General features: G+C 34.5%; 2 protein-coding genes across 2 annotated transcripts; both read left to right on the forward strand.

Moving 5' to 3' along the window:
* Window positions 1-1307: 1307 nt before the first annotated feature.
* LOC117105277 (sperm-associated antigen 16 protein-like) lies at window positions 1308-12595 on the forward strand. The gene is made up of 13 exons (XM_033246383.1): window positions 1308-1447; window positions 4484-4558; window positions 4764-4831; window positions 5389-5513; window positions 5957-6320; window positions 6697-6915; window positions 7604-7740; window positions 8670-8813; window positions 9686-9786; window positions 10156-10240; window positions 10891-11017; window positions 11537-11794; window positions 11983-12595. Exons 1-13 carry the CDS (start codon window positions 1336-1338, stop codon window positions 12091-12093), a joined length of 1926 nt encoding a protein of 641 aa, XP_033102274.1. The 5' UTR covers window positions 1308-1335; the 3' UTR covers window positions 12094-12595.
* Window positions 12596-14234: 1639 nt separating this feature from the next.
* LOC117105309 (deoxyribonuclease-1-like) lies at window positions 14235-22825 on the forward strand. The gene is made up of 7 exons (XM_033246427.1): window positions 14235-14349; window positions 15643-15809; window positions 17483-17571; window positions 18379-18462; window positions 19892-20007; window positions 20619-20731; window positions 22646-22825. Exons 2-7 carry the CDS (start codon window positions 15654-15656, stop codon window positions 22823-22825), a joined length of 738 nt encoding a protein of 245 aa, XP_033102318.1. The 5' UTR covers window positions 14235-14349; window positions 15643-15653.
* The last annotated feature ends 1096 nt before the right edge of the window (window positions 22826-23921 follow it).

The raw sequence follows: 23921 nt of genomic DNA on the forward strand, positions 1-23921 counted from the left end.
CATTATGTAATTGAACACTTGTGATGCCGCCTAAATTCAATCATATTCAAGAATTCCCTTTTTAAACGCCAATAGGTTATAGGCCTATTATATTTGTATATTATTTTCATTTATTTATTATCAATTTGTCACATAAAAAAACATTCGACACAACTTATGAAAGACAAAACAATGAAGTACAAAAAGACAAGTTCTGCGTGTCAAAGAATGAAAGACTCAGAAAGTGAGACACCAGAGTGAATTCACTCTAAACCGTTAACCTGTAAAAGCAATGAAAAAAAAAGAGAATTAAAAAGGATTTAGAAAAAAAATATTTTTGTAATAAATTTATTTATAAAAAAATCCAAACAAACAAATATAGCAATAACATTATCCTACAATTTCATAAATTTGAATTGCACATGGGTCAAATATGTTCAACTTAGGCCTACTCTAAAAAACTTGGTACTTGATTAGGCAACGAAGAGAGTGTAAAAATATCAAAATACATTCTCATTCTCATACGTCACTTGATATGATTATTATTGAGAATATAGCGGCCTTGCCCTTCTATGGCGACGCCTGTTGTATGCCGCCACTATATTATGTTAATATCACTTATTATTCTATTCAGACTCCGGAAAACAATTTTGTATAGGCCTAGGCTTATGTTGTAGAACTGACTTTTCTAAGACAGAAACCCGGACAGAAAAAAAAACTACTTTTTTTGTCTTAGAAAAATCAGTTCTACAAATTTGTTTTCCTCCGGAGCATGACTTTAACGGTCAAGTAAGCTAATCACACCCTTCCTCCTGTGATGCTTAAGAAACAGGATTCCCGGACGCTATAAATCCTATTTAATGTCCAAATGTATTATCATACAGTTGATTTTGACTCTATTTAACTCTCTGTCTCTTTTTTATTTTTTTCACACAAGAAAATAAATTATTACAGTTAGCCCCTCTCCCACTAGGGTTTTTTTCGGTATACGAGTTACAAGAGAATGCCGAGTTGCTAACTCGGCAAAAACTCGTAGGACGATTCGGAAAGCTCGGAGAGGACTCTTACCTACTCGTAGCAGCTCTGAACTCGTGGCGCTAATTTTGAACATGTTCAAAATTATCGCCACGAGTAGATAACTCGTAGTAAACTCGAAAAGTCGTACCTCACTCGTAGCTAACACGTAATAAGCTCGTATAGGTCCTTTCCAAAGATCACGAGTTTTAACTCGTAGAAATCGTACGACTCTTAGGTGAAATAAACCTAGGTGGGAGAGCAGCTTACAGTCAGCTACGTACGGAAAAGACGACAGGAGATGAATATTTATGAGTTTTGAGTAAAGACAGTTCAAAGTTCATGAGCATAATAAATTATTCGCGTAGGCTAGCAACAAGAGTCGACAACAACGGTACAACGATGGCCGTCGCCATTGAACGGGTCGGCGAAGAAGGTGCTTACTATTTAGAACGTATCCTTCCTTATTTCGTATACAAATAAATTAATTTTGTAATTAATAAAATAAATAGAAATTTAGTTATTCACTCACGAGAAATTAAATTAAAGTATACTAGCCTTTTTTAGGCCTAGGCTAGCCTAGGCCTAGAGGCTAAGGCCCTAGCTAGGCCTAGGCTAGTCCTTAGTTAGCTAGGTCTAGCTAGTTATATATTAGGCTAGGCCTATGGCCAGTCTGAATGGATTCTTACCTTAAACTTACCTTAAAATGAAACAGGAGGCATTGAGATTTTATCATGAAACTGCCTCCTCTCTTGGATTATGTGATTGTCATAGTTTTGTTTAAAATTGTTTATGCTTGTGCTGTTATGACATGTTGTGGTAACCGTAAGCAGTTCCACTTATTTATGACACGTGTATCGAAGAAAGTATCTCTTGTTTTAGTATTATGTCTATGTTTATAAAGTGTTTGTGTGTGGCCTCTCTGAGGAAATGTTCTCCTGGTGTAAAACGAAAGGTGAAAAAGTTTGAAACCTTTATGTCATCAAAGCCATTCAGTATCTTGTAGGTCTCGATCATATCTCCACGTTCTCTTCTTTGCTGCATATTAGTAGAGAGTCCTAACCATGACAGTCTTTCTTCTGCTGGAAGAAATTGTAGTACTGGTACCAGCTTGGTAGCCCTGTTTTGCACTTTCTCAAGTTTTGCCATGTCTTTTAATAGATTTGGTGACCAAGCCTGTACTGCAAATTCCATTGTTGGCCTGACAAGTGTTTTGTAGAGAGAAAGACAGCATCACTGACAAAATTACCAGGTTGTGTGTAGGAAGAGTCATTGTTGACTTAGCCTAGCTTAGGCCTAGTCCTGGTCCTTCTGTTTATCGGAGGCAAACAGAGTGAAAGTTTTAATACAGATTGTGGCTTCAATAAACGTAACGTGAGTCTCGAAGGCCCTGATCTATTTTCTTTTCTTGTTGATTTTTAACAAATAATACACATACATATAGGCCTAGCCTAGGCCCTAGGCCTGTTTACATTTAAGAAACGTGGTTAATCATGCTGGTAAATACACCATTTATGGCTGTTGATATATACCAAGGATTTAAAGCCTCTCAGAAAATATACTTGTTTGTAAATGAAACAAAATTATGTTCAATTATATTATATAAATCAAATACTACTACTAATAGAGTTGAACGATATCAAACTTCCTTGGTACCAAGCTCTATACAGTATTAGATTTTTAAAAGCAAAGCCCATTGGCTTAGATAAATTTTAAACTGTAACCAGTTTTAATTTAAAAAAAAAATTAATTTAATGATTTTATTGTCTAGGATCTTTTTTTTGATGTCTCTTTTTTACTTTTTTAATGATTGACCTTTTGTACATTAGGATCTTTTTATAATTTTTTCCAATGATTCTTAATATCTTTTAACATAAATATATTTTAAAAAGCAAACCAAACTGTTGGCTTTTTGAGATGGAACTTGAAGTTCTGCCCTAAAAAATACAAAGAACTTGCTTTTTTCTCTCCTTGGTACGTTCTTGAAACAGTCTATTTTAAAACATCTATCTCGACCGTGGTCGAGATACAGTAGATGACACTTGGACACACCACATCATTCTATCGGCTATTGCTGGCGTAAGATCCTCCGGGCTAATTGCTAATCTTGCAATTGTGTCAGGATAATTCAATAAATGAATCTTAGATAGATTTAGTTTTTAAAATGATATAGATATTTAATGAAAAGTTAAATTTAATGAAAAGTTTAGACATAAACATTTTTTATAAACATTCTTTTCCTGGATTTATTTTTAAAAGTTTTTTTTGGATTTACTACTTGATTGATAATAATAATAATGATAAGAACTATTAATTATTAATAAGATAATAAGAAATACTGAGGAACATCGCTTGTTAAATATTTTCAGTCATGACTGAAATTTTGTATTCCCATTTTTTGTTACACATGTTCAGCAAAGAGATTTTCATTGGGTGTTCTGTCTCCATGAAGAATAATTGTGTCAACTCCATTTAACAATACCATAGCCATACCAATACCATATATACCTGGTACTGTTTTCCTGATATTAATAATTATTGTTATGATGTATGTACTATAAAATTTGTATTACCATTTTACAATAAATTGTTTTATGAATTGTGAATATCAATCAGGTCAAAGAATTTGATTAGATAATCTGGAACATCTGTTTCCAGATTTTAGTTTATTGTTTTTCCATTATCATGACCATACATAATATAAAACAATATTATAATGGAAGGATGGCAAAACAAATTCCAGCTTCCAATAAAGTGATTTATGAGATAATCAGCATCTGTTCTTATCTACTAATAATTCTAGCTAGTGTACAGTGGACAATACCTACACAGAGTGTACAGTCAGGGCTATCGAGAGTGACTATGTGTTTTGATAGGGGAGGAGGGAAAGCATAGTTGAATGGCTAAGCACAGTCTGGGGAAAATTCCCCTTAAGTTACAGCTTTTAAGTTTTCAATTTAAATGAATAGTAGTTTTCCAAATTAGGTGGTAGATTGTAATTTATTGTGATCATGATCTGTAATTAGAATTAATTAGAAATAACACTATTTCCCATTTCTTCAATTACATTTTTCATATGGCTCAGTACATGGAATTTATCTGCCTTATTTTATTTTATTTTGCTAGCTACCTTTTTTTTTTGTTTCATTGAATTTATTATTTGTATTTATGTTTTCCCTAGGTGGACTGAGCCTAAGTGTCTTTGGACCTATGCAGGCCTCCTTTCATTTTTCATTAAAAAATAACTTTTTTTTTCCTTCTGAAATGTAAATATAACGTATTGATAATGATGAATAAAAATGAGAATAAGATGAAACAATTACAGTACTAGTAGCATCAAGGCCTGTCAAATTTTTAATAAAAACACACCTTTTGTTTGCCAATTGTTTACTCTGCCCTGATTTTTGTTGCTCCAGTGTACCAGGAGTAACATGCTCCAACGCAGCCTTTGTGCAAATTAACATACACCTTGACCTTAACTGTGTTGTAGGAGTTAACATTGTGGAAGATTCAGACGATGAATTTAAATATGAAGATGTTGCAATAGATGATGACTATGCATCAGGTAAGCAGTACTATAATGGTGTCATAAATCATTTAAAATGTATTGCATTTTCAGTCCACCATCCTTAGTATCGTCATACAAAAAATTATTTTTTGTTTATTATATAAACATTATTTTTGAGATAGGCCTACATTTTGTGTTTTATATTTAAGGTATTAAACCAAGTGCTTTATTTTAAATGCATGTTTTTTTGGCATTCATTTAGAGCCTGACGAAGACCTGCATGCAGCTGTTAGAACAATTCAAGAGGCTGAGGAGGATGATTTGGCTGCTGTATGTACTAATCTACATTATAAACCAATTATGACATCATTATTTTGCCTTTAATGAATTTTCCTATTTCAACCATGCATTAATTATTCATTAGTGCATGGATTGTTTGACTTTCTTGCAGCTCGTGTGATAGGGTCAAATATTCTTTTCATTATGATTCTGAAACAAATATGTTCATACCTGTGTTTACCCTGCTCAATGTGTGCAGTGCAGGCAATTTTTTTCCTTATTCGTACACATAGCGTAGGCCTAGTATATAGTACAGTAAAATAACACGGCATTGGAAAGCTACATTCCTAGATTATTCATAAATTCCATGGGTGGCAAGAAAATGGACTGGTTCTTAGATTCATAAGAAATTTTAATTATTACTTTGTTTTTTACTCATACTATTGTACCTTTTAATTGAAAATATAAAAAAGAAAGAAATATAGTTGCCTATATATAAGTATATTATACTATGCTCTTAACAGAATAATGATAATTCAGAAATTTGTACATTAATGTTAGGAAGTGAACTTTTTAGCTCTTGACTCCTTTCTGGATTATTTTATCAGGGGAAAGCAAATATCATCATTGCACCTCCTGTTACCCGGCGACCTGAAGTTGTAGATGACTTTATCAGGAATTTTCTGGTGAAGATGGGGATGAATCGGACGTTAGACTGTTTCCAAACAGAGTGGTACAATGATCTTTTTATATTTTCTGAAAACCATGTTTAATCCTTAATTTCTTATATATTTATTTTCACATCAGTTGTGCTGGAATTACTTGATTAGACCTTTCCAGTGTGTCAATCAAACTTACCAACTGGATAATCGTAACAGGGCCAGAAATACATGCTTGTCCCACTAACACATGTGTTATTACAATGTCTTTCAGGGCTGGGCTTCACAGAACAGTTCTTTACAATTGATCTCATTATTACCATAAATGTCTCAAAATTATAGAGGGCATGGGACATGAAACAATCATTTTTATACAACATTTCAAAAAGTGTGTTTGAAGGACTTTATTAATGAGAAAGGTGTACCTTATAGGAGTATTTAAAAGTTCTTTGTAATATATGTTTTATTATTATTAATCATAAAGTTTTCCTAGATTAAATTATAAACTTTTCTTTAGGTATGAGCTACAACAACGTGGGCTCTTGAAACCAGAGGATATACAAACGGTTCCAGATGTTTACACTCAGAACCAACATCTTGACGACCGAGTGAAGCTTCTTCGCAGGGATGTCGATAAGTTTAAGAATGCTGCCAACAGGGCCAAAGAATCATTTGTCAAACTTACCAAGGAACGAGACTTTCATCGTATGCACCATAAACGCATTGTGCAGGAGAAAAATAAATTAATTTCAGATATCAAGAAATTGAAGAAACATTACAGTTCTTACGAGCCAACCTTACGTCAGTTAAAGGAAAAGTATGAGGCAGCAATGAAGGAGAAGATGCTTACTAAACTGGAACGAGACCGTGCTGTTGGGGAAGTATGTATTTTGAAGACAAATGTCAGTCTGTCTTTAAATCATACCTATTATCACAATAATTTATTATTCAATCAGTTTACATAGCAATGTAAATTGAAAAAAAAATTCATATTTAATAGTAATTTTAAATAAATTATTATTTTTGTTAAAATATCCATATTTGTAATTTTAAATAATTTATTTAGACAATTGTTAACTAGTGGAGCTCTTTTAAAACTGGAGAAATGTAATATGATATGGCCTTTGCAGCCATCATTCTTGTCACATTTTAAAAGAATGTTATTATTATTAAAAGATACCATTTTGAAAGTCTTTCTAAAAATGTCGTTTAGACAGACTTATTTAATAATACTTGCTGTTGTTATTTATTTTATAGGTTGTGGGTCTCCAGTCAACCCTGCGTAATTTCCAAAATGGGGAAACTGATCTGTTATCGCATGAGTTGACTAAAGAACAGCGCCGTTTGATGTATGCCTCCGGCATTGGTCCTACACAGTCTGCAGTGAAGGCTGCAAATGAAATCCACAAGAAATCTGCAACATCTGATTCAAAGAACAAGGATGTTGTTAATCAGAAGCTACCTCGCCATCTAAATGTATGTAAATTTATTTATTATCTGATATATTGTATACTGTATATTATATACAGGTTTGTAGCATGTGGAAAACTAATTTTTTATTTTAAAGATCGTCAGCATGATCAGAGGAGGGGTGAAAAATAAAACATTTTGTTTTCGCATTTAGCAAATAGTTTTGCCAAAAACATTGAGAGGAAGGAGAAAATAAAAATAACATTTTATTTGTGAATGTAAACAGTGTAGTGGGATGGATAAATGCTTTAAATATATATAATTATTTTTTATCTCTTATTTTTGAAGGCTTAAAGGCAGTGGCTGGCGTAATAAAAATAAAGAAAATTTTTTATTTTTTTCTGAAATTTACATTTTTTTGTGGCAGCGGTTAAATGACCAAATATAAAATTTTATTTTTATTCAAAATCATCAATATTGACGGGCGGATGGGTCGCTAAACAAGGTATAAAAAAGTCTTGCATAACATAAAATATTGACTTTCAGTATCACCAGTTCCAGTATTTCAATACCTTTTAAATAAAACATTCATAAAATTTATATAAACTTTGCCCAAGAAATTTCTAGGGATCAAAACAGTGATTATAGCAGTTTTAAATTTTTCATTAAAAAAATATACAATTTCTAATTCTTAATATTATTTTATATTTATTATAATTATTATTGTTTTTATACATTAACTCTGATTTTATAGGATTCAGAGTTTCCGTGCGATACTCGGACAAATCCTGCACTGGCTTCTGTCAAAGGGCCATCAGCTCATCTGACTAGATCAGGTGGATTCAGGCTAACACATACTATCCAGCAGGCACACTCATTGGCTGTTAGTGGGTAAGCTAATTTGCATAATAGTAGATTAAATGTGGATTGTAATTAAGCAGTCAAGTTTTTTTATATTGTATACTCCTCACCCATATATGTTCTATAAAAATGATAGCTTAGTCGATTTTGTGTAAAATGAGTATTTCTCTTTTTTTCTATAAATTATTGAATCATTTAGTGTTTATTATATACCGACTACATAGATTCCAGGCATTTCATTTGTCAAAACCCGGGCAATAGTTTTAGGGAATAGTCTTTTTCCTTCGCCCTCTCGCAATTCGCGATGTAGAAACTTATGCTAAGCCTATTGTTGAGGGCGCACTTCTACTAATTTAACCTTGAAGCGGCTGAAGATCGCTCTGCTACACACTGTACTGGTAGGCTAGGAATAACAATGGGAGAGTGTTCCAGATTTAAACTGGTTGATGAAAATGAGAAGTGTAGTAAGTGAGTTCAGCAGCCAGTGATAATACGAAAAACAAGTTAATTATGCCGAATATTTGAAGAGTATCTTGAAGCCACAAACTGTGATTAATGGAGTTATCAAATGCAGGCCTCGATGAATTGCTAGTGAAATTCTACTACTAGGCATAGGCCAAACCCTAGGTTTCTTCACGACTCAAGAACAGGGAATCTATGTAGTGGTATATAAAACAAATATTTACTGGGATTTTAATCAGGTCATAGTTCAAATTATACCCCTTGGTGATCTGGAGGCTGTACTATGTCCTGAGACTAAGTTGAGGGACATATAGTACAGCCTCCAGATTACCTCGGGCTATAATTTGAACCATGCCCCTCAACCCAGTAAATATTTGTATACTATTGCATTGCAAGAATCTTTGGCAGTGTTATATTTTATCCATCATCTTTCTCGTGAGAAATATTAATGTACAGTATTCAAGTGAAATTTTACACGAACATTGTATTTACTCCAGGCTTGCACTGCATACTCGAAAGCAAATTTTGGCCACGGTGAGTGATGACCACACATGGAAGATGTGGGCAATACCGAGTGGTGACATTGTGATGACCGGTGAGGGTCATAAAGACTGGATAGCAGACTGTGATTTCCATCCCAAGTGAGTGATTAGTTTCCATTTTCTATATCTGTTAATTTGATTTCAATATTTATTGCAGTTTTGAACAATAAACAACTAGAAATATTTGTAATTGATGTTTAGGTACTGCATGGCAATTGACATCAATTGGAAAATGTAAACAATTTGTTGCTTTTAGTGGGTCATATGCAACTTAAATGTAGAAATATGTACAGTTGTTAACCTATGTCTTACAAACCTTAATTTGAGGAATACTCAAATTAACGAGCTTGTTTTAACTTAAAAATATGATTAACAAATTGGTACTTTACATTAACACTCTGACTGCCAAACATGGAGATCTCCGTGTTTGGTAACGCAACGCTTGACCGCCAAACATGGAGATCTCCGTGTTTCAGGTTTTTTTATGGGATCTTATAGATGGGGTAATCAATAACAATTTGAACAGTATATTCAGTCTGGACCATAAGTATTTCACTATTTGTTTGTTTACATTAGCGTAGAGCAGTATTACTTTACTTTCACGAAATCACAATTATCTCAGCTTCGTTGTTTGAAATTGTGTAAATTTCCAAAAGTGAGTCATTTTCATTTTACTGTTACGGGTCACAGATTGTGATTAAAATAAAGTGTTTGGTACCATTGTAAAGCTAAAATGTTTGTAGTTCTTGTAGTATTCACTATGTCAATCTGATCACAATCTGATCCGAAGCTCTCAACGAGCTTCGAAAAAGTGTTAAAATTTACAAAAAAGTCTGGCGGTGACTGATACTATTTTTTCAAACAACTGGTGGTCAGAGTGTTAAAGAAAACATTTTTCAATGATTAATATTTATTTCAAGTTTGAGTGATACAATCATCAAAATTATTATTATTATTATTATTATTTTTAGTGGTCACCAACTTGCCACAGCAAGTGGCGATGTGACGGTCAAGATCTGGGATTTCTCCAAGGCAGAGTGTATCCATACATTCACTCAACACCAGCATTCAGGTTAGGCAGTATTGGAGTTTAGCACTATGCTGTTGCCCAGCACAGTGACATTTAAAATCTGAATCTATTTTGTAACTTATACATTAATAATGTAGGCAAAAACGCTGCTACACTAGTTATGTTTGACAATAACGTAATATGAGAGGTGTTCCCATGAACCTTTGACAAAGTGTCAAAATATTATATTTATAATATTTTTTATAATTATATTCTGTATTTGAATGGTATATCATCCTTTTGAATGAACAATTCAATATATAATCAACTGTTTAAATATTTCCAACTTTTAACACAGAATATTATTTTCAAAATGTTATGTTTCCGTGGAAGCATTTTAACATTTTCCCATTTGTTTTTTGTTGGCTCTAGTTTGGGGCGTATCGTGGCACAAGTGTGGAGATTTTATTGCCAGCTGTTCAATGGATAGCACCTCAAAAATTTGGGATTTAAACAGGTTTGATTTTAGTTTTATTTAATATCTTTTTTTTAACACATTTTGTGCCATTCCATGAACCTGCTGTCCCTGTGAAATAAAGGTTTAGTTACATTTAAGCAATTACTGTAATCCTGAGTACAACATGGCAGTGTGTGTTGAATGATAGTCCGATGTACTGCCCATATTACTACAAATTGTGGTGCTGTGTCTGCCAATTATAAAGCTCTCTGGTGCCCAGCCCATCCCAACTTAGATTTCTTATTAAAATAATACCGATATGATTTAAATCATATTGTAACATCAACAAAAACAACAGCAAAACATATGTTATTGAATTGTAGCTGCGTATTTGTTTATGATGCAATGGCAAAAAATGGGCTGTCTTTGAAGTTGGATGTTGCAAACATTACACGTCAAGAAACATTTACATGTATAACAAACCATTTAAAATAGAATATAACTTTTAAAATAAGAGTTGGTTGTAGGGCCAGAAACACTGGGGCATTGCAGCGTGGCACTCCACAGGACCTGGCCCAAAGTAAACAGAGATGTATACAGATTGGACTCTGGATGAGCCCCTTGGCACATGGTGGTGGGGGTATAAGCGGCATTACCCACACTACTGCTCTAAGAGTAATAACAACAAATTGTTTGTCATTCATTCTCAGCTTGAGATGTCGAAATACATTACGTGGACATGCAGACTCGGTGAACAGCATTGAGTTTCTACCATACTCTAACACACTTGTGACATCATCAGCTGATAAGACACTCTCATTATGGGATGCAAGGACGGTATGTATTATTTGTAATTCTGTGGAAAACAATGTATTAAGTTATACGGAGGGGGTATCCAAACAACTAGCCACCTCAGTGGTTTCAACTGCCTTCCACTTCTAGGCATGCCCTTACTACTACCAGTGATTTACACTAGAGTAGATTACTGTGTATCCATGAAGGTGTAACACCTGCCACAAACTGTAGTTCCGTCACAATCTGACATGATGAGACCAGGACGTTGTGATGAACAGTATTCAATGATGATCTGTTCAAACTGCCACCGACTGTCTGTGAACAGTATTTGCATCATTGGGCAATTGATCATACAGAGTAATTCATAGCATGACCCGATGACAAATTAAAATTTTATGAGTTTAGCTAGATAGCTGTTGCGGATATTTAAAGATACAATGTATAAAAATAATGTACTAAAAATGTGATCCATGTTGTCTCAAACACCATCACTAATTTCATCATATGGAAGATTTCATAATGTGAGTAAACTCACTTTTTTCTTCTTTCATCTTCGTATAGGGACTATGCGGCCAAACTTTCTATGGGCATGTTCATTCAGTGAATCATGTGACCTTTAACCTTCGAGGTGACACCCTTGCATCATGTGATTCATATGGTGTGATTAAGCTTTGGGACGTGCGAACCTGTGCTCCGATGACCAGCATTGATGTGGGGCCGCACCCAGCAAACAAAGTTGCGTTTGACCCGTCAAGCTCTGTGTTAGCCATTGCTAGCAGTGACAGCACGGTCAAGATGTTTGAAATTGCATCCGGTCAGGTAAAAACAAAGCAAATTTTATTATTTCCAGACATTAGACTGTCATCCTCATATGGTGTGTCGTATAATGTATTTTAAGGCCATGTTTATTCTTCCGTAAATGTTAATCCCATCTGCACTCAGCAAACATTTAAACAAAATAGATAAATTGCAAAAAACATTTTTTTTTTATTTTGTTAAATTTACAGGTATCAAATCTTACTGGCCATGAAGATGCCGTCCAGTCAGTAATCTTTGATCGAACTGGTGACTTCCTTGTGTCTGGTGGCAGCGACTCAACCGTCAGAATCTGGTCATAAAATCTATACTATACAGCAGTTTGTTAATTACATGGTTTATACTATTCTTCCAGAAGTTTACCAAGAATTGTCCATGCTATTTTCTTCAGATTCCATATAATTTGTACATAAAATTTTGTATTGTATGTTATATTGCATGTTCTAATGAAAGTGTTGTTATTCAAAAGCAACTTTTGAATACAAAATAAAACTAAAAAAAATCTGGTATCAGTCAACAAAAGCAAAAAGTTAGTACACGAAATATAAAACCCATAAAATGTAGGGCCTTTTGACAGCAATGTTTTTAACACACTTTAATTAATTACTAAATGAATTTATTAGTTATTACATCATTATACCAACAGGATTCCGTCCAATAATATTTTACATTGTTAAGCATTTGTAAGATGTAGTTATTATTTATATAGTGAGGAACATGATTATCGCATATGACGTCATCATAATAAAAATAAAATTTGTTGGAATGATGAATTCAATAAACTCTTATGCTTCAAAATGTTCATTGAGATTCCAGGTGTGGCATCAGTTTCAAGTGATTAATTTATTTAAATTGTGGATACTTATGTATATTTTGCAGACAGAGGTTAGAGGTTGTGCTTACTTGCAATAACATACTCTGAAACTTCCAGAAAATATATATAATATACTGTATATATATATATAAATCATCTAAACCTTCTAGAAATATATATATATACTCACATCTAGCTTTTTCTACCCTCACTCACTCGCCACTGAGGAAGGACTAGTGTTGTCCGAAAGCTCTGGTTCTATTTCTGGCTGTTTACTTACGTTTACTTTTTAGCTGTTGCTTATCATTTTTGTATCTCCACCGAGATCCAGCCATTGTTTCACACAGCATTGTTGCTGTCTCTTATACACATCTAGATGTGTATAAGAGACAGATATATATAATAGTAATTGTGGATCCATTTATAATTATTAAGATGATCACATAGGTAATCAGGATATAGCCTATAACTGTGACCTCTCGCTGTCAAAGCAAATTTGGCATTTGATCTATGTTAATAAACTTTCTTGTGAAAATAATGATCTATGTTAATAAACTTTCTTGTGAAAATAGAAAATTATGTCCTAAAAATTGTATAATTTGAAGACTAAAGGAACTGTTTTTCGATGAGTGCACATGGGTCATGATGTACACATAACCAACGGCTTACAGATCTCTTGATATTGCTTGGCGTTACAGTATTTCTAAATTTCAGGGAACAATTTATAAAACTGTGAATGCCCAGACGTTCTTATCAAAATTAAAGTTTAATAAAGTAAAGAATTTCGAAATGGGGCACGGAACCAGCGATTGCCGTCCCAGTGTTGAATTGGAAAGTTCGGAGGACTCATTTCCAAAACGATACTACGTTATTTAACATGCTGTATAATACACGAGATCAATGGGTTTAACGTCCTTTCCGAAAAACGGTGCGTGACGTGTATTTCGCGGCGTCTTATTTTTTGCTTAGTCAAAAAAGTTGCTGTTATTAAACAATTAGACGCGAAACGTACATAATTGGCCTAATAACGTGTGCTCGATGACAAAGTGTTTGACCTGGCTAGTTTTTCTTTTTTAACCTGAGACAATTGACTAAGTTTTAAATGCGACACTCCAACTTGCGTATGATAGAACTACACAGCAATTTGAGCTCTAGTTTTGCTAGTTCAATGGCTACAGTATGTTTTAATGAATTTGGCGGGTCGGCGCTGGGCCCACCCCAAGAGACTATCCACCTATGTGTATTTACCTAGAATATTTTGAACCTAATATTTATAAAGTATAGTAATAGTTCATATTAAACTTTACACATATGATGTTAAACTTTACACATATGATGTAAAATGTCGATTCCATGGCAAAGTCCTGGACCCCAACGGGGGCCCATGGGCCCTAGGTCCCCAGCAACGTCGCGAAGGGATGCTCGTCCAAATCTTCCCCCTCCCACCCCCGCCGTATCATTTTGTAGATTTGTTGCAACTGGGGCCCCACAAATTTAACTCCACTTTAACGCCACTGCACTGGCCTCGCCTACCAGCTTTCGACAATCAACTTATAAGTCGGCGTAGCATTGATGGAATGCGATATCTAGATTCCCATTGGTTGATATTACATTTCGTTTATGATTGGCAGGCCTAGTGCATACCGTGCACGATATTATATACATAGACGAGTAAACACATTTGCTACCGAGAGTAGTACTAACCGAACACCAAACAGGAGATTCACTCTATCCAAGAGGTTAGGTAAGATATATTCCAATTATTTCATGCTATTTATAATTATAGATTTTAGTGGCTATTCGTTATTTTTATTTTGAGCGAATAAAGTATTTTCATTATCGACATTATAGGCATAGGCCGGGATATGTATTGAATTTATGTAAACATGTAGCAATAACATATTATTATGTGATAGTTAATAGGGGCCTAATCGATTAATTTGTAAGTGTGTGTTTTGTAGGAGGCGTTCATATCCAGTGAAGAGGAACTGCTTTTTTTCACCTCACCAATTAATAATGAAAATGAATTACATTGACACTGTTTAATTATTATATCATTACTCTTAAATAATAATAAAAAAAAGAGTTGAACATGGGAGATCAGTCGTATTCATACTAGTTGGGTTCAGGATTTACCCAAAATCTTCCTCCCTCACCCATCGGCCTTCTATCTGTACGTAATTTGAATTCTGATTTCCATGAAGGCGTAATATCTTTAGTGAAGTCGGCCTCAACGGGATGAGTTTCCATGATAACATTTGACAAATACTGCAAAAAGTAAGATAGGCATATAACATGGTATCTTTTTAACATTCCAATTAAATTTTGTGTTAACACCGATCTATAATGGCCTCTCTTGAATAAGCGCCGCTGGACCTCAGAAAATGTTTTATTTTGTCATTTTCTGTTAGGGGCTTAATGTTAAGAGAAGGCAGTCATGTTATTAAATGAAAACATTATGAATGTTTGAGCGCCGCGGCACTTATTTGGCCATTTACGATAGGCCTAACCTTATTACATGAAAAAATTCTGAATGTTTTTGAAGTCAACATAGTTCCATTTCTCGCTTTAAAGTCCTGAAGCAGATGTTACGAACATGACTTACCCACAGTTTAATCCTAGTATGAGAGTATTGTTTTAAGGTACGTAGGGCATAGGTGGTATTGAGTTCGAGCTTTCTATGGAATGCGTTTTGATGTCAAAGCAGCAAGACAAGTCAGGCTAGCCAGAGTAAGCAGGTGCAGAGCCGTATATAATGTCATATTTTGAGCCGTGCAGACAACTTGAATTTGTTTGTGTTTTAGAATTAAGGTTGTCAATTAATTTCCGACAGTAATTGATGAGTTCAGTAGAATCTGGAATATTAATCATAATTGAAAATATTTATTTTTGTGAATTCGTGATGATGGTTCTGTTGTGGGAAAGGCTTACTATTTATCTATTTGTTTATATAATATGTAGGCATAGTTACCGGTTTATACATTTTATTATTTCTCTTCGCTCAATAAATTTCATCACTGTATATTTTTAATCGTAGAATCAGAAAGAATGGCGTCACTCCATTTCCTCCTTGGTACGCTGTGCATGGCAGGAATAATACGCACAGGGTCCGGCCTAGACGGTCTTGACATCGCTGCCTTTAACCTTCAAACATTCGGAAGAGGAACGATGTCAAAGCAAGCCGAAGTGGATGTACTAGTCAAGGTGTTGTAGATACTGATATAATTCATTTTTATTCCTCATTAAATAATTATTTTTTATACTATATTTGTAGAAGGTGACCCTCCTAGCCCATCCCAGAAGGTCAGCAGACATCCAGGGTACCCTCTTAAGTAATAAGATGCTTTATAAACCAAGTCTCATTGATAGAGAGTACTTGGGGATTAGAGATGTGTTTAGTCGTGAGACAAAATTCTATGCGTTCACAGGATTTGATCACTGGGCCCTAGCTAAACCTGTTATATAGGTTCATTACACAAACTGTCAAACTCTTATTTTTTTCTGGGTTACCGTATTGTTTATTTCTTTATGAATATAAAATGATGTGTAAAAATATTGTAAAAGTTACAAGATAAAAAAAAAATATTTTGAACAATTTGCATTGCTCAGTAAATGAATTGAAATTTACAAGGTTAATAAAGTATAAGCATTATGATGTGCTATATGCTATGTATAATAATATTTTATTATTAGTATGACATATTTTGTGTTTTAATTATTGTTGTATATATTAAATTTTAAAAAATAAATAGCAGATATTCTTAACTGATGTATGATGCTATCAGATAAAAAGGCGGGCGATTCCCACAAAAGAGAGAGAGAAAAACACATCTTAACCAAGCTGCATTTCCATTGGTAAAACATCAAATATTGTTAGACTTTAAAAACAGAAGCCTGATACAAAAAAAATGTAATATATTACCTACATAAACAAGACCTTCAAATGTTTAAACCCGACTACTCGTATTTATTCTTATTTTATTGTGAAACAAAAACACAGCAACGCTATTAAGTAGGCTACTTAGCTTATTGGCAGTAACACAAGTTAACTGAATCAATCAAGATTCAAGTGTGTGTCCCTCATGAACTCAGTTTATATAATTATTTGCAACACCAATTGAAAATCACAAACTAAGTAACACCAATGGAAAAATCACTTGAAAACTGCAATTTTTGAATTAAATAAGTGAAAGGAATTCTGAACAAATTAAAGTCATGTCATGCATTATTTTATCATGTTGTTGTTTTCAAACCCTGGCCTGAAATGGTTATAGTGAAATCATTGTATAGTGGATGAGAACCAGTTTGTCATGACCCCTATGATGTACTCTTAATGTCACTAACACATTTAGCAACAGAGCCAATAATCTATAAGCCGTATGTTAACCCCTATACATGCTTTCTATAAAATTATGTTAAAAGATTTTTGTATTGTATCAAAATGTTTCAACTGAAGGGCATGTAGGCTTGTGCAGAAACTGAATCGTTGAGACATGATATGTATTGTGAACACTCATATTGATCCTCAAGCTGTCCTTTCTGTGCTACTATGTACTCAAATATTTTGTGTGAATTGTCATGACACGAAGCACCAAAAGCACTAAAAATGTACGCACAATTGCTGGTGGAGATTTAAAAATTTGTTCAACTATATTATACAAATTATCGTCAGGTGATCAGTTTAAATATAGGCCTATTTTAAATTATTTACGATGCAGCACTAAGAATGCTTTTGAAAAAAAGTCTAATGAGCACCTTTGTTGGTATGTTGATGGGGATAATGATGATAATGATTATGATGATGAGAGTGACGATGATGACGATGATAATGATATATAATAATAATAATTACCGACATCTTATTTACATCTCCGTAGATAATCAATCGTTATGACATAATTTTGGTGCAAGAAATTCGAGACACTTCAGGAGAGGCGATTGAGCAGCTCGTGGAAGAGGTTAATGAGTAAGGAATCAAACATGTGACCAGTATGATGCCTACATTAAAAAGTCCCTTATAATATCTGATAGACCTACTTGGTATTTGTATGATTACGTTACATACGTACGTTGTATAAACTCATTTTTGATTTCAATTAATCGTAGCGGTCAAGTAAATAAAAGTATCAAACTATAGGAGTGATGTTTGGCCTATCTGACGTGTTATCGTACTGAATACTCGGTGGTCTAATTGCTTTGGCACCAGGCTAGTTAGGTCGTGGGTTCGATTCCCACCCGAATCACTTGTATTTCAGCAAGTATCAAGGGAAAAAAAATTCAATCCTATGGTATTTTTCTGACACGAACACACATCAAAACCCAGCAAACACAAAACGGTCTTAACGAACATTATGGTTAGGTATGTTACAAAATAACGTTCACACAACGTTGCAGGAACGTTCGAACGTTATAACGTTGTGAAATTAGGTTATAAATACGTACTTACAGTTCTACAAATTAACGTTTTTAATACCAAACTGTGACGTTATTATAATGTAATCTTGTTAGCTAGGAACAAGCTGAATGTTGCATTTCCAATTTTCGAAAGCAACATTAACATCAATAAGATATAATTGAATAAAACATTAATTTTCTCAAACGCTATAAAATATAAGCCTATACAATTTCAGATTACAAAAATATCCCGCATGGTCCAACGAGTGAAAGATCAATATTTTTGGGTTTCCAAACATTCTCGTTTAATTAGGCTTAACAAGCGTAGGTATCATTGCTATGGTCCATGCAATTATCGTGTATTTCATTATATTTTAAGAGTTGCTGATGACCCGTATGATTACATAATAAGTTCACGTGTCGGTCACACCAAAGCTAAGGAACAGTATGCATTCATTTACAGGTAATTTGTGAATTTATATTTTTATTATATTTCGTATCATACTCATGATGATGATCATCATCATCGTCATCATCATTTACCTGATAATAATAATGATATGATTATGATGATCACGATCACTATCACCAACGCCATCATCATCATCATCATCATCATCCTCGTCATCGTCGTCGTCGTCACCACCCTCAATGATCAGGCCCGTAAGCAGGGTGGGGTTGGAGGGTGCGATGGGTTCGTGCGCATCCCCCCCCCCCCCAAATTACTAAAGGTCCACATTTTCACGTGTAGAAAATTCAAGACACAATCTATCACGTTCCCGAAATCCATCCACCGAAACTCCTTGACCAATCAGAGCAGTTTAAAACTAGGACTGTCTCTAATTCATCGTACAAACAACTTTTAACTGCATATATAAGCTTTTTGAAGAATTTGAGTGTTTTTTTCTCCCGCGTGTCAAATGACTCACCGCGTACAAACTCATCTTCTCACACGTTTCACTAAAATTATCTTTATTCTCGTTTAAGTCTGAGAGTGCTATTTCCGGCCACCTAGAGATGTTAAAATCATAAATTTTCTAACCTCAGCTCAAGCCATGGTGGACCTGATGTGTTATTTACTCCCAGCTGTAAAGTCCTTCCCTCCTCCTCTATTATGAATTCCTGGATCCGCCATTGATTACAAGTTGCGAATGCGTAAGCGCTTCATCACGAATAGTACACATCCTATCCTACCTGCAGCGCTCGCGATTCGCCTCAAACAACAACAAAAGGATTTGTTTTCCTTACCCTGTTCCCAATTAGTATAGGCTTATTTAATGCCTTCTCCATTTGATATAGGCCTATTTTTGACGTCTACCCATCTCATCCACGACGTAAAGCGCTTGTAATTATTCGTTCGTATTCGCAATTTGCATCAATTCCATTTATTTATCATATATAACATTTACCTTTAAGGAAAATTTAGTATTTTCAAGGGCTAATACTATTATGGGATTGTTTTTTCATTGTCAACTATAGGCCTACATTATTCCTTTTACGTTTAAATCTAACAATGTTTTATTAACATTGTGCTGTGATAGTATGTAGTCATCTAAGTTTTAATAGTATGTTGACACATACAGCGAAAAATCCGAAAACACCACGTGGTTGAAGGTGGCACTTTACATATCTAGGGTATGTATGTTCGATTGAGGGGGCTCCGCCACTCGACCCCAGCAAGAATCTGCAGCCCCCAAACATTTTGGTCCACTCTCCACAAATTCGTACCCAACCAATACAAATCCTGCGTACGGGCCTACAATGCCATAGTTAAAATTATTTTGAGGATGATCTTTGGAATGATGATGATTAGATAATGATTATGCCGATGTGGCTATTACAATAATAATGACGCTCTCCTATCTTTCTTATATTTTCTATTCTATTATAAGGCCAGATGAGGTTGAAGTAATAGACAGCTACGAATATGACGATGGAGATGAGTCGTCAGGTGTTGACTTATTTGAAAGAGAACCGTTCATCGTCCGCTTCCACTGCGATGAGACACGTAAGAATATTAGAAAATAATAACGCTTCCGCAAATTTATATTATTATCAAAATTATCAAAAATATATATGAAGTAAACCAGCACTTTTCCACCACGCAAAAAACAAGAGTGTGAACAATCAAGTGGTATATAAATTTGACTCGAATTTTCCAATAGAACTAGCACTGTTCCACCACCAATATAAAAAAGATTGTTGAAATCAGTTGCTTCCAATCGGATGTGGATTCCCAACGAAACCCCAGTGGCCCAGTTCGTTCAGGCGTCTGAATAGACAGCAGGGGAACCCCGTGTTCAAATTCATGTTGAGGACTCTTTCACACTCGCATATTCCTCTTCTTTAACGTTTCAAATTTATATAATTATAGTATTTTATTTATTGTTCTATGATACAGTATATAGGTTCTATTCTCTACTGTACAATGATAATATACAGGCCTCTCTATATATAATATTACTAATACCCTAACCAAAACTAAAACAATACGTTATTGAATCCTTTGTTGGTGGATAAATAAAATGTTTCAATTCAATGTTATATTTTTTTTCTCCTAGATTTCACCGCGTTTTATTAATTGTAATTATAATCGCTTTCGCTTTTTTTTTTTTCCAGTTGTAAAAGATTTTGTTATTGTTGGAATACACACTGATCCATCTGCGGCTGTCTCTGAAATTGATCGTCTTGTGGACGTTTATGACGATATCGTAAACCGGTGGGGGATTGACGTAAGTAGGACTAATCGTGGACCTATTAATAGGTCCATTGCCTACTTTATATTTAGTTTACATTTATGTTCATTGAGGCATAAAAGGCAATTATAGGGGCCGTAGGTATATTAACAATTTTTCAAACGGTATTCACAGTTACATCATGATTAAGCATTAATTTTAAGCGCCGAGTTGTTTCTCCACGTCATAATGAGAGAAGAACGCTTAAAGCGTAAACCCAATCATTATCAGTATCAAGTAAACGTGTAGTCAACATTTCAAAAATCTTAAATATGTACAGGCCTATGAGTTAAGTGAAATTTCATTTTTAATAAAACATCATCTTCATCGAAATGAGTTTATGACCACTGATAGTCTGGGAAACATATTTTTTTCATTTTTTAATTTCATTTTATTTTCATTATTTATTTGACATCAAACTGCCCAGGGGCTGCGTCTGCATCAACGCAATTACACAACATGTGTTCGCAACCCCTGTACATACAGGTTAATAGTTAAAATTCGGATATTTACAACTTCAATAAAACATATAGCAAAAAGACCAACATATTTCAAGTTACCAGTAAATTAAATGATTAAAAATATGTGAGTTTCAAGAAAAAGTATATACAATTGAAATGTGTATAGGTTTATGTAAGTTTGAAAAATTATTAAAATGATATTGCACAAAATCAGTGAATTAAAATTTACACAAAACGTATCTTTTATCACAAGGAGGTGTTTTCTGAACTTAAATTGAATTAATTGAAGCGGGTGAACAACAGCATAATCTTTAATTATAGGGGGAAGTGATGACCAAACAACAGGATAATTATGTATTGATGTATATTTTAACGCCTAAGCACGAGCAAAGGGATAGATAAACGTGAGTGATTATGTATGAAGCGAGTTGACGTGAATGTTAATGGTACACTGTTGCAGGTAGATACCTTATATAAACATCGAAAAATACACGAAATTAAAATCAATAAAGGTCTATCAGATAAAAAACCAAGTGTAATTAAATGTCCATCATATGATATTGGCCCATATTCCTAGATACCCTTCCTTAAACTTTTTCAACACAGTCTATGTTACCCGCAGTTCCTGAACCACATGCCGATAAACCATATTCAAGAGTTGGTAGGACTAATGCTTTGTAAAGGCATGAAACAGCGTCTGGAGAGCAACCAGTAACAGAAAAAATGAAACCTACCATTCTGTTAGCTTTAGCAATTACATTGTCAATTTGAAATTTCCAACTCAACATGGAATCGATGTGTATTCCTAAATATTTGTAAACATCTACCACTTCAATTATTTCAACATAAAGTAGGTAGGCTTTCTTAATTAACAAAACTACGCTTACGTACAATAATTTGGTTTTGTTAACGTTAAAATTCATTTTATTTTATTATCGTTAGCCCAAACATACAAATTGTGTATCGTCTCCAGTTTTTTGGGGGTTCGTCGTAACCCCCTTAACCCCCCCCCCCTCCTTACGCTTCGGGCCTGCGTCTATGCATGTAGAGTACCATATCACCTGCAAAAAGTATACAATTAGGTAAAACATTAAGATTGACATCATTAACAGCATATTAAACAGGGTCGGACCTAAGCAGCTCCTTGAGTAGTATTTCATGCTGGGTGTTGTAGTATGGACACATAGTTTTGTCGTTTACTGTAGTTTGTGCTTATGCATTTTTTTATTTAGGTAATTATAGATTTTAGAAAGAAAAAAAATTCAGCTGCACTGTAACTTTATGGTTATTGTATTTGTTGTGGCGCTATAATTATGACTTTTTCATAAAGCATTATCAAAAGTATAGAATTATAGCTCCTCACTGGTGTAATTATCTTCACGGTTTTATTATTACAAAATTTATAAATTTGAACTGTTAGAGCCCATTTTCATGTACATTTTTTCTGTAGGAGGTTCTGTTTGCTGGTGATATGAATGCCGACTGCAAGTTTGTCCCCGAAGGGAGCTGGTCAAGAATTCGTCTACGCACAGATGATAGGTTTGAGTGGCTAATTGGCGATGGAGTCGACACAACAACTAGTAACACAGACTGTGCTTATGACAGGTATGTCTACACATGGTGCTTTTGACTGTGCGGTAGTTGTACCCGATGATCAAAGGGATTTTGTTCCCCTTAGTAAATTCGGCCCCACCCCCTCTTTACGTAACGTTCTCAGTGAATTATGCGCTCAGTTCCCCCAGACTGAATTCCCTTTAAAAAAAAAAAGGTGGGGGGGGGGTGGCAATCGCCTGGTGGGGCGCATATCACGGTATGTATTTAGGCCACTCACAGACCGACAGTTGTGTTGCCTGCACGAGAAAATAAAGACGATAAAACGGTATAGAATATAAACCTTATGCCTCTGCATCTTGGAAAGTACGTACCTTGTAGCCTATATAGACTAGGAAAAAAAAAGAAAAAAAGAAAAAGAGGCCTAAAAATCAAGTTAGGGGGAGTGGAATGTTAGAAGCAGTCAACATAGCCAGATATCCTAATTAATCCGTCCAGGTCACCCTAAGCCCTGTTGACACTTGATTTTTCACCTTGTATACAAATGGCGGCCATTTTGAAAAATGGCCGCCAAATTTATCTAAAATGTGCATATAATTGGAACTAAATAAGCTACAGATATGATGTTGGTGTCTAAACTCATAATTTCTATACAGGCAACAAACTAGACATATAAAAACTACTGTCACTCACGCCAGAAAGGCCACTAATTATACTTACAATAACACTGATGCTCAACACTCTCCTACGACGCCTTAACAATACGAAATCTTTTCTATAATTTCCGTAAAAAACCAAATAGGCCAAAAACCCACAAACAAAATATGTGGCAGATTTATTAGAAGGGGTTCTTTAAACTATGCCGCTGGATGCCCCACTATGGAAGTTTGACCAGTTATGTAATGCCTGTGTGCTTTCTGGGGAAACACTTACCGGTACTTCCTCCATGTCCAAATTAGTCCCGGAAAGATGGGACCCTACTTACTACTTTACCGAGCAATCTAATAATACAACGCTTTTGACAAAATATTTTCTTTTAATTTTTTTCAAAAATGTATGAGCCCCGGACGACTGCATAACTACCCACCTTAAAATCCGATTCCGACTTTAAACATGTCAATAAATAAAGAATAAAATACATGGTTATCCATCACAGTAGGCCTATTATTAAATAT

This window comes from Anneissia japonica, unplaced genomic scaffold (assembly GCF_011630105.1).
Source record: "Anneissia japonica isolate Jap-2015-1 unplaced genomic scaffold, ASM1163010v1 scaffold287726_len2788222_cov184, whole genome shotgun sequence".
In the NCBI taxonomy this organism is placed as follows: Eukaryota; Metazoa; Echinodermata; class Crinoidea; order Comatulida; family Comatulidae; genus Anneissia; species Anneissia japonica.

Bases quoted from the DNA above. Each gene is read 5' to 3' on its own strand.
- LOC117105309 (XM_033246427.1), top strand. From the start codon at position 15,654: ATGGCGTCACTCCATTTCCTCCTTGGTACGCTGTGCATGGCAGGAATA. The intron at 15,810-17,482 runs GTGTTGTAGATA...ACATCTCCGTAG, and splicing joins AAGTGGATGTACTAGTCAAG to ATAATCAATCGTTATGACAT. The intron at 17,572-18,378 runs GTAAGGAATCAA...TTATATTTTAAG, and splicing joins CTCGTGGAAGAGGTTAATGA to AGTTGCTGATGACCCGTATG.
- LOC117105277 (XM_033246383.1), top strand. From the start codon at position 1,336: ATGAGCATAATAAATTATTCGCGTAGGCTAGCAACAAGAGTCGACAAC. The intron at 8,814-9,685 runs GTGAGTGATTAG...TATTATTTTTAG, and splicing joins GACTGTGATTTCCATCCCAA to TGGTCACCAACTTGCCACAG. The intron at 11,018-11,536 runs GTATGTATTATT...ATCTTCGTATAG, and splicing joins CATTATGGGATGCAAGGACG to GGACTATGCGGCCAAACTTT.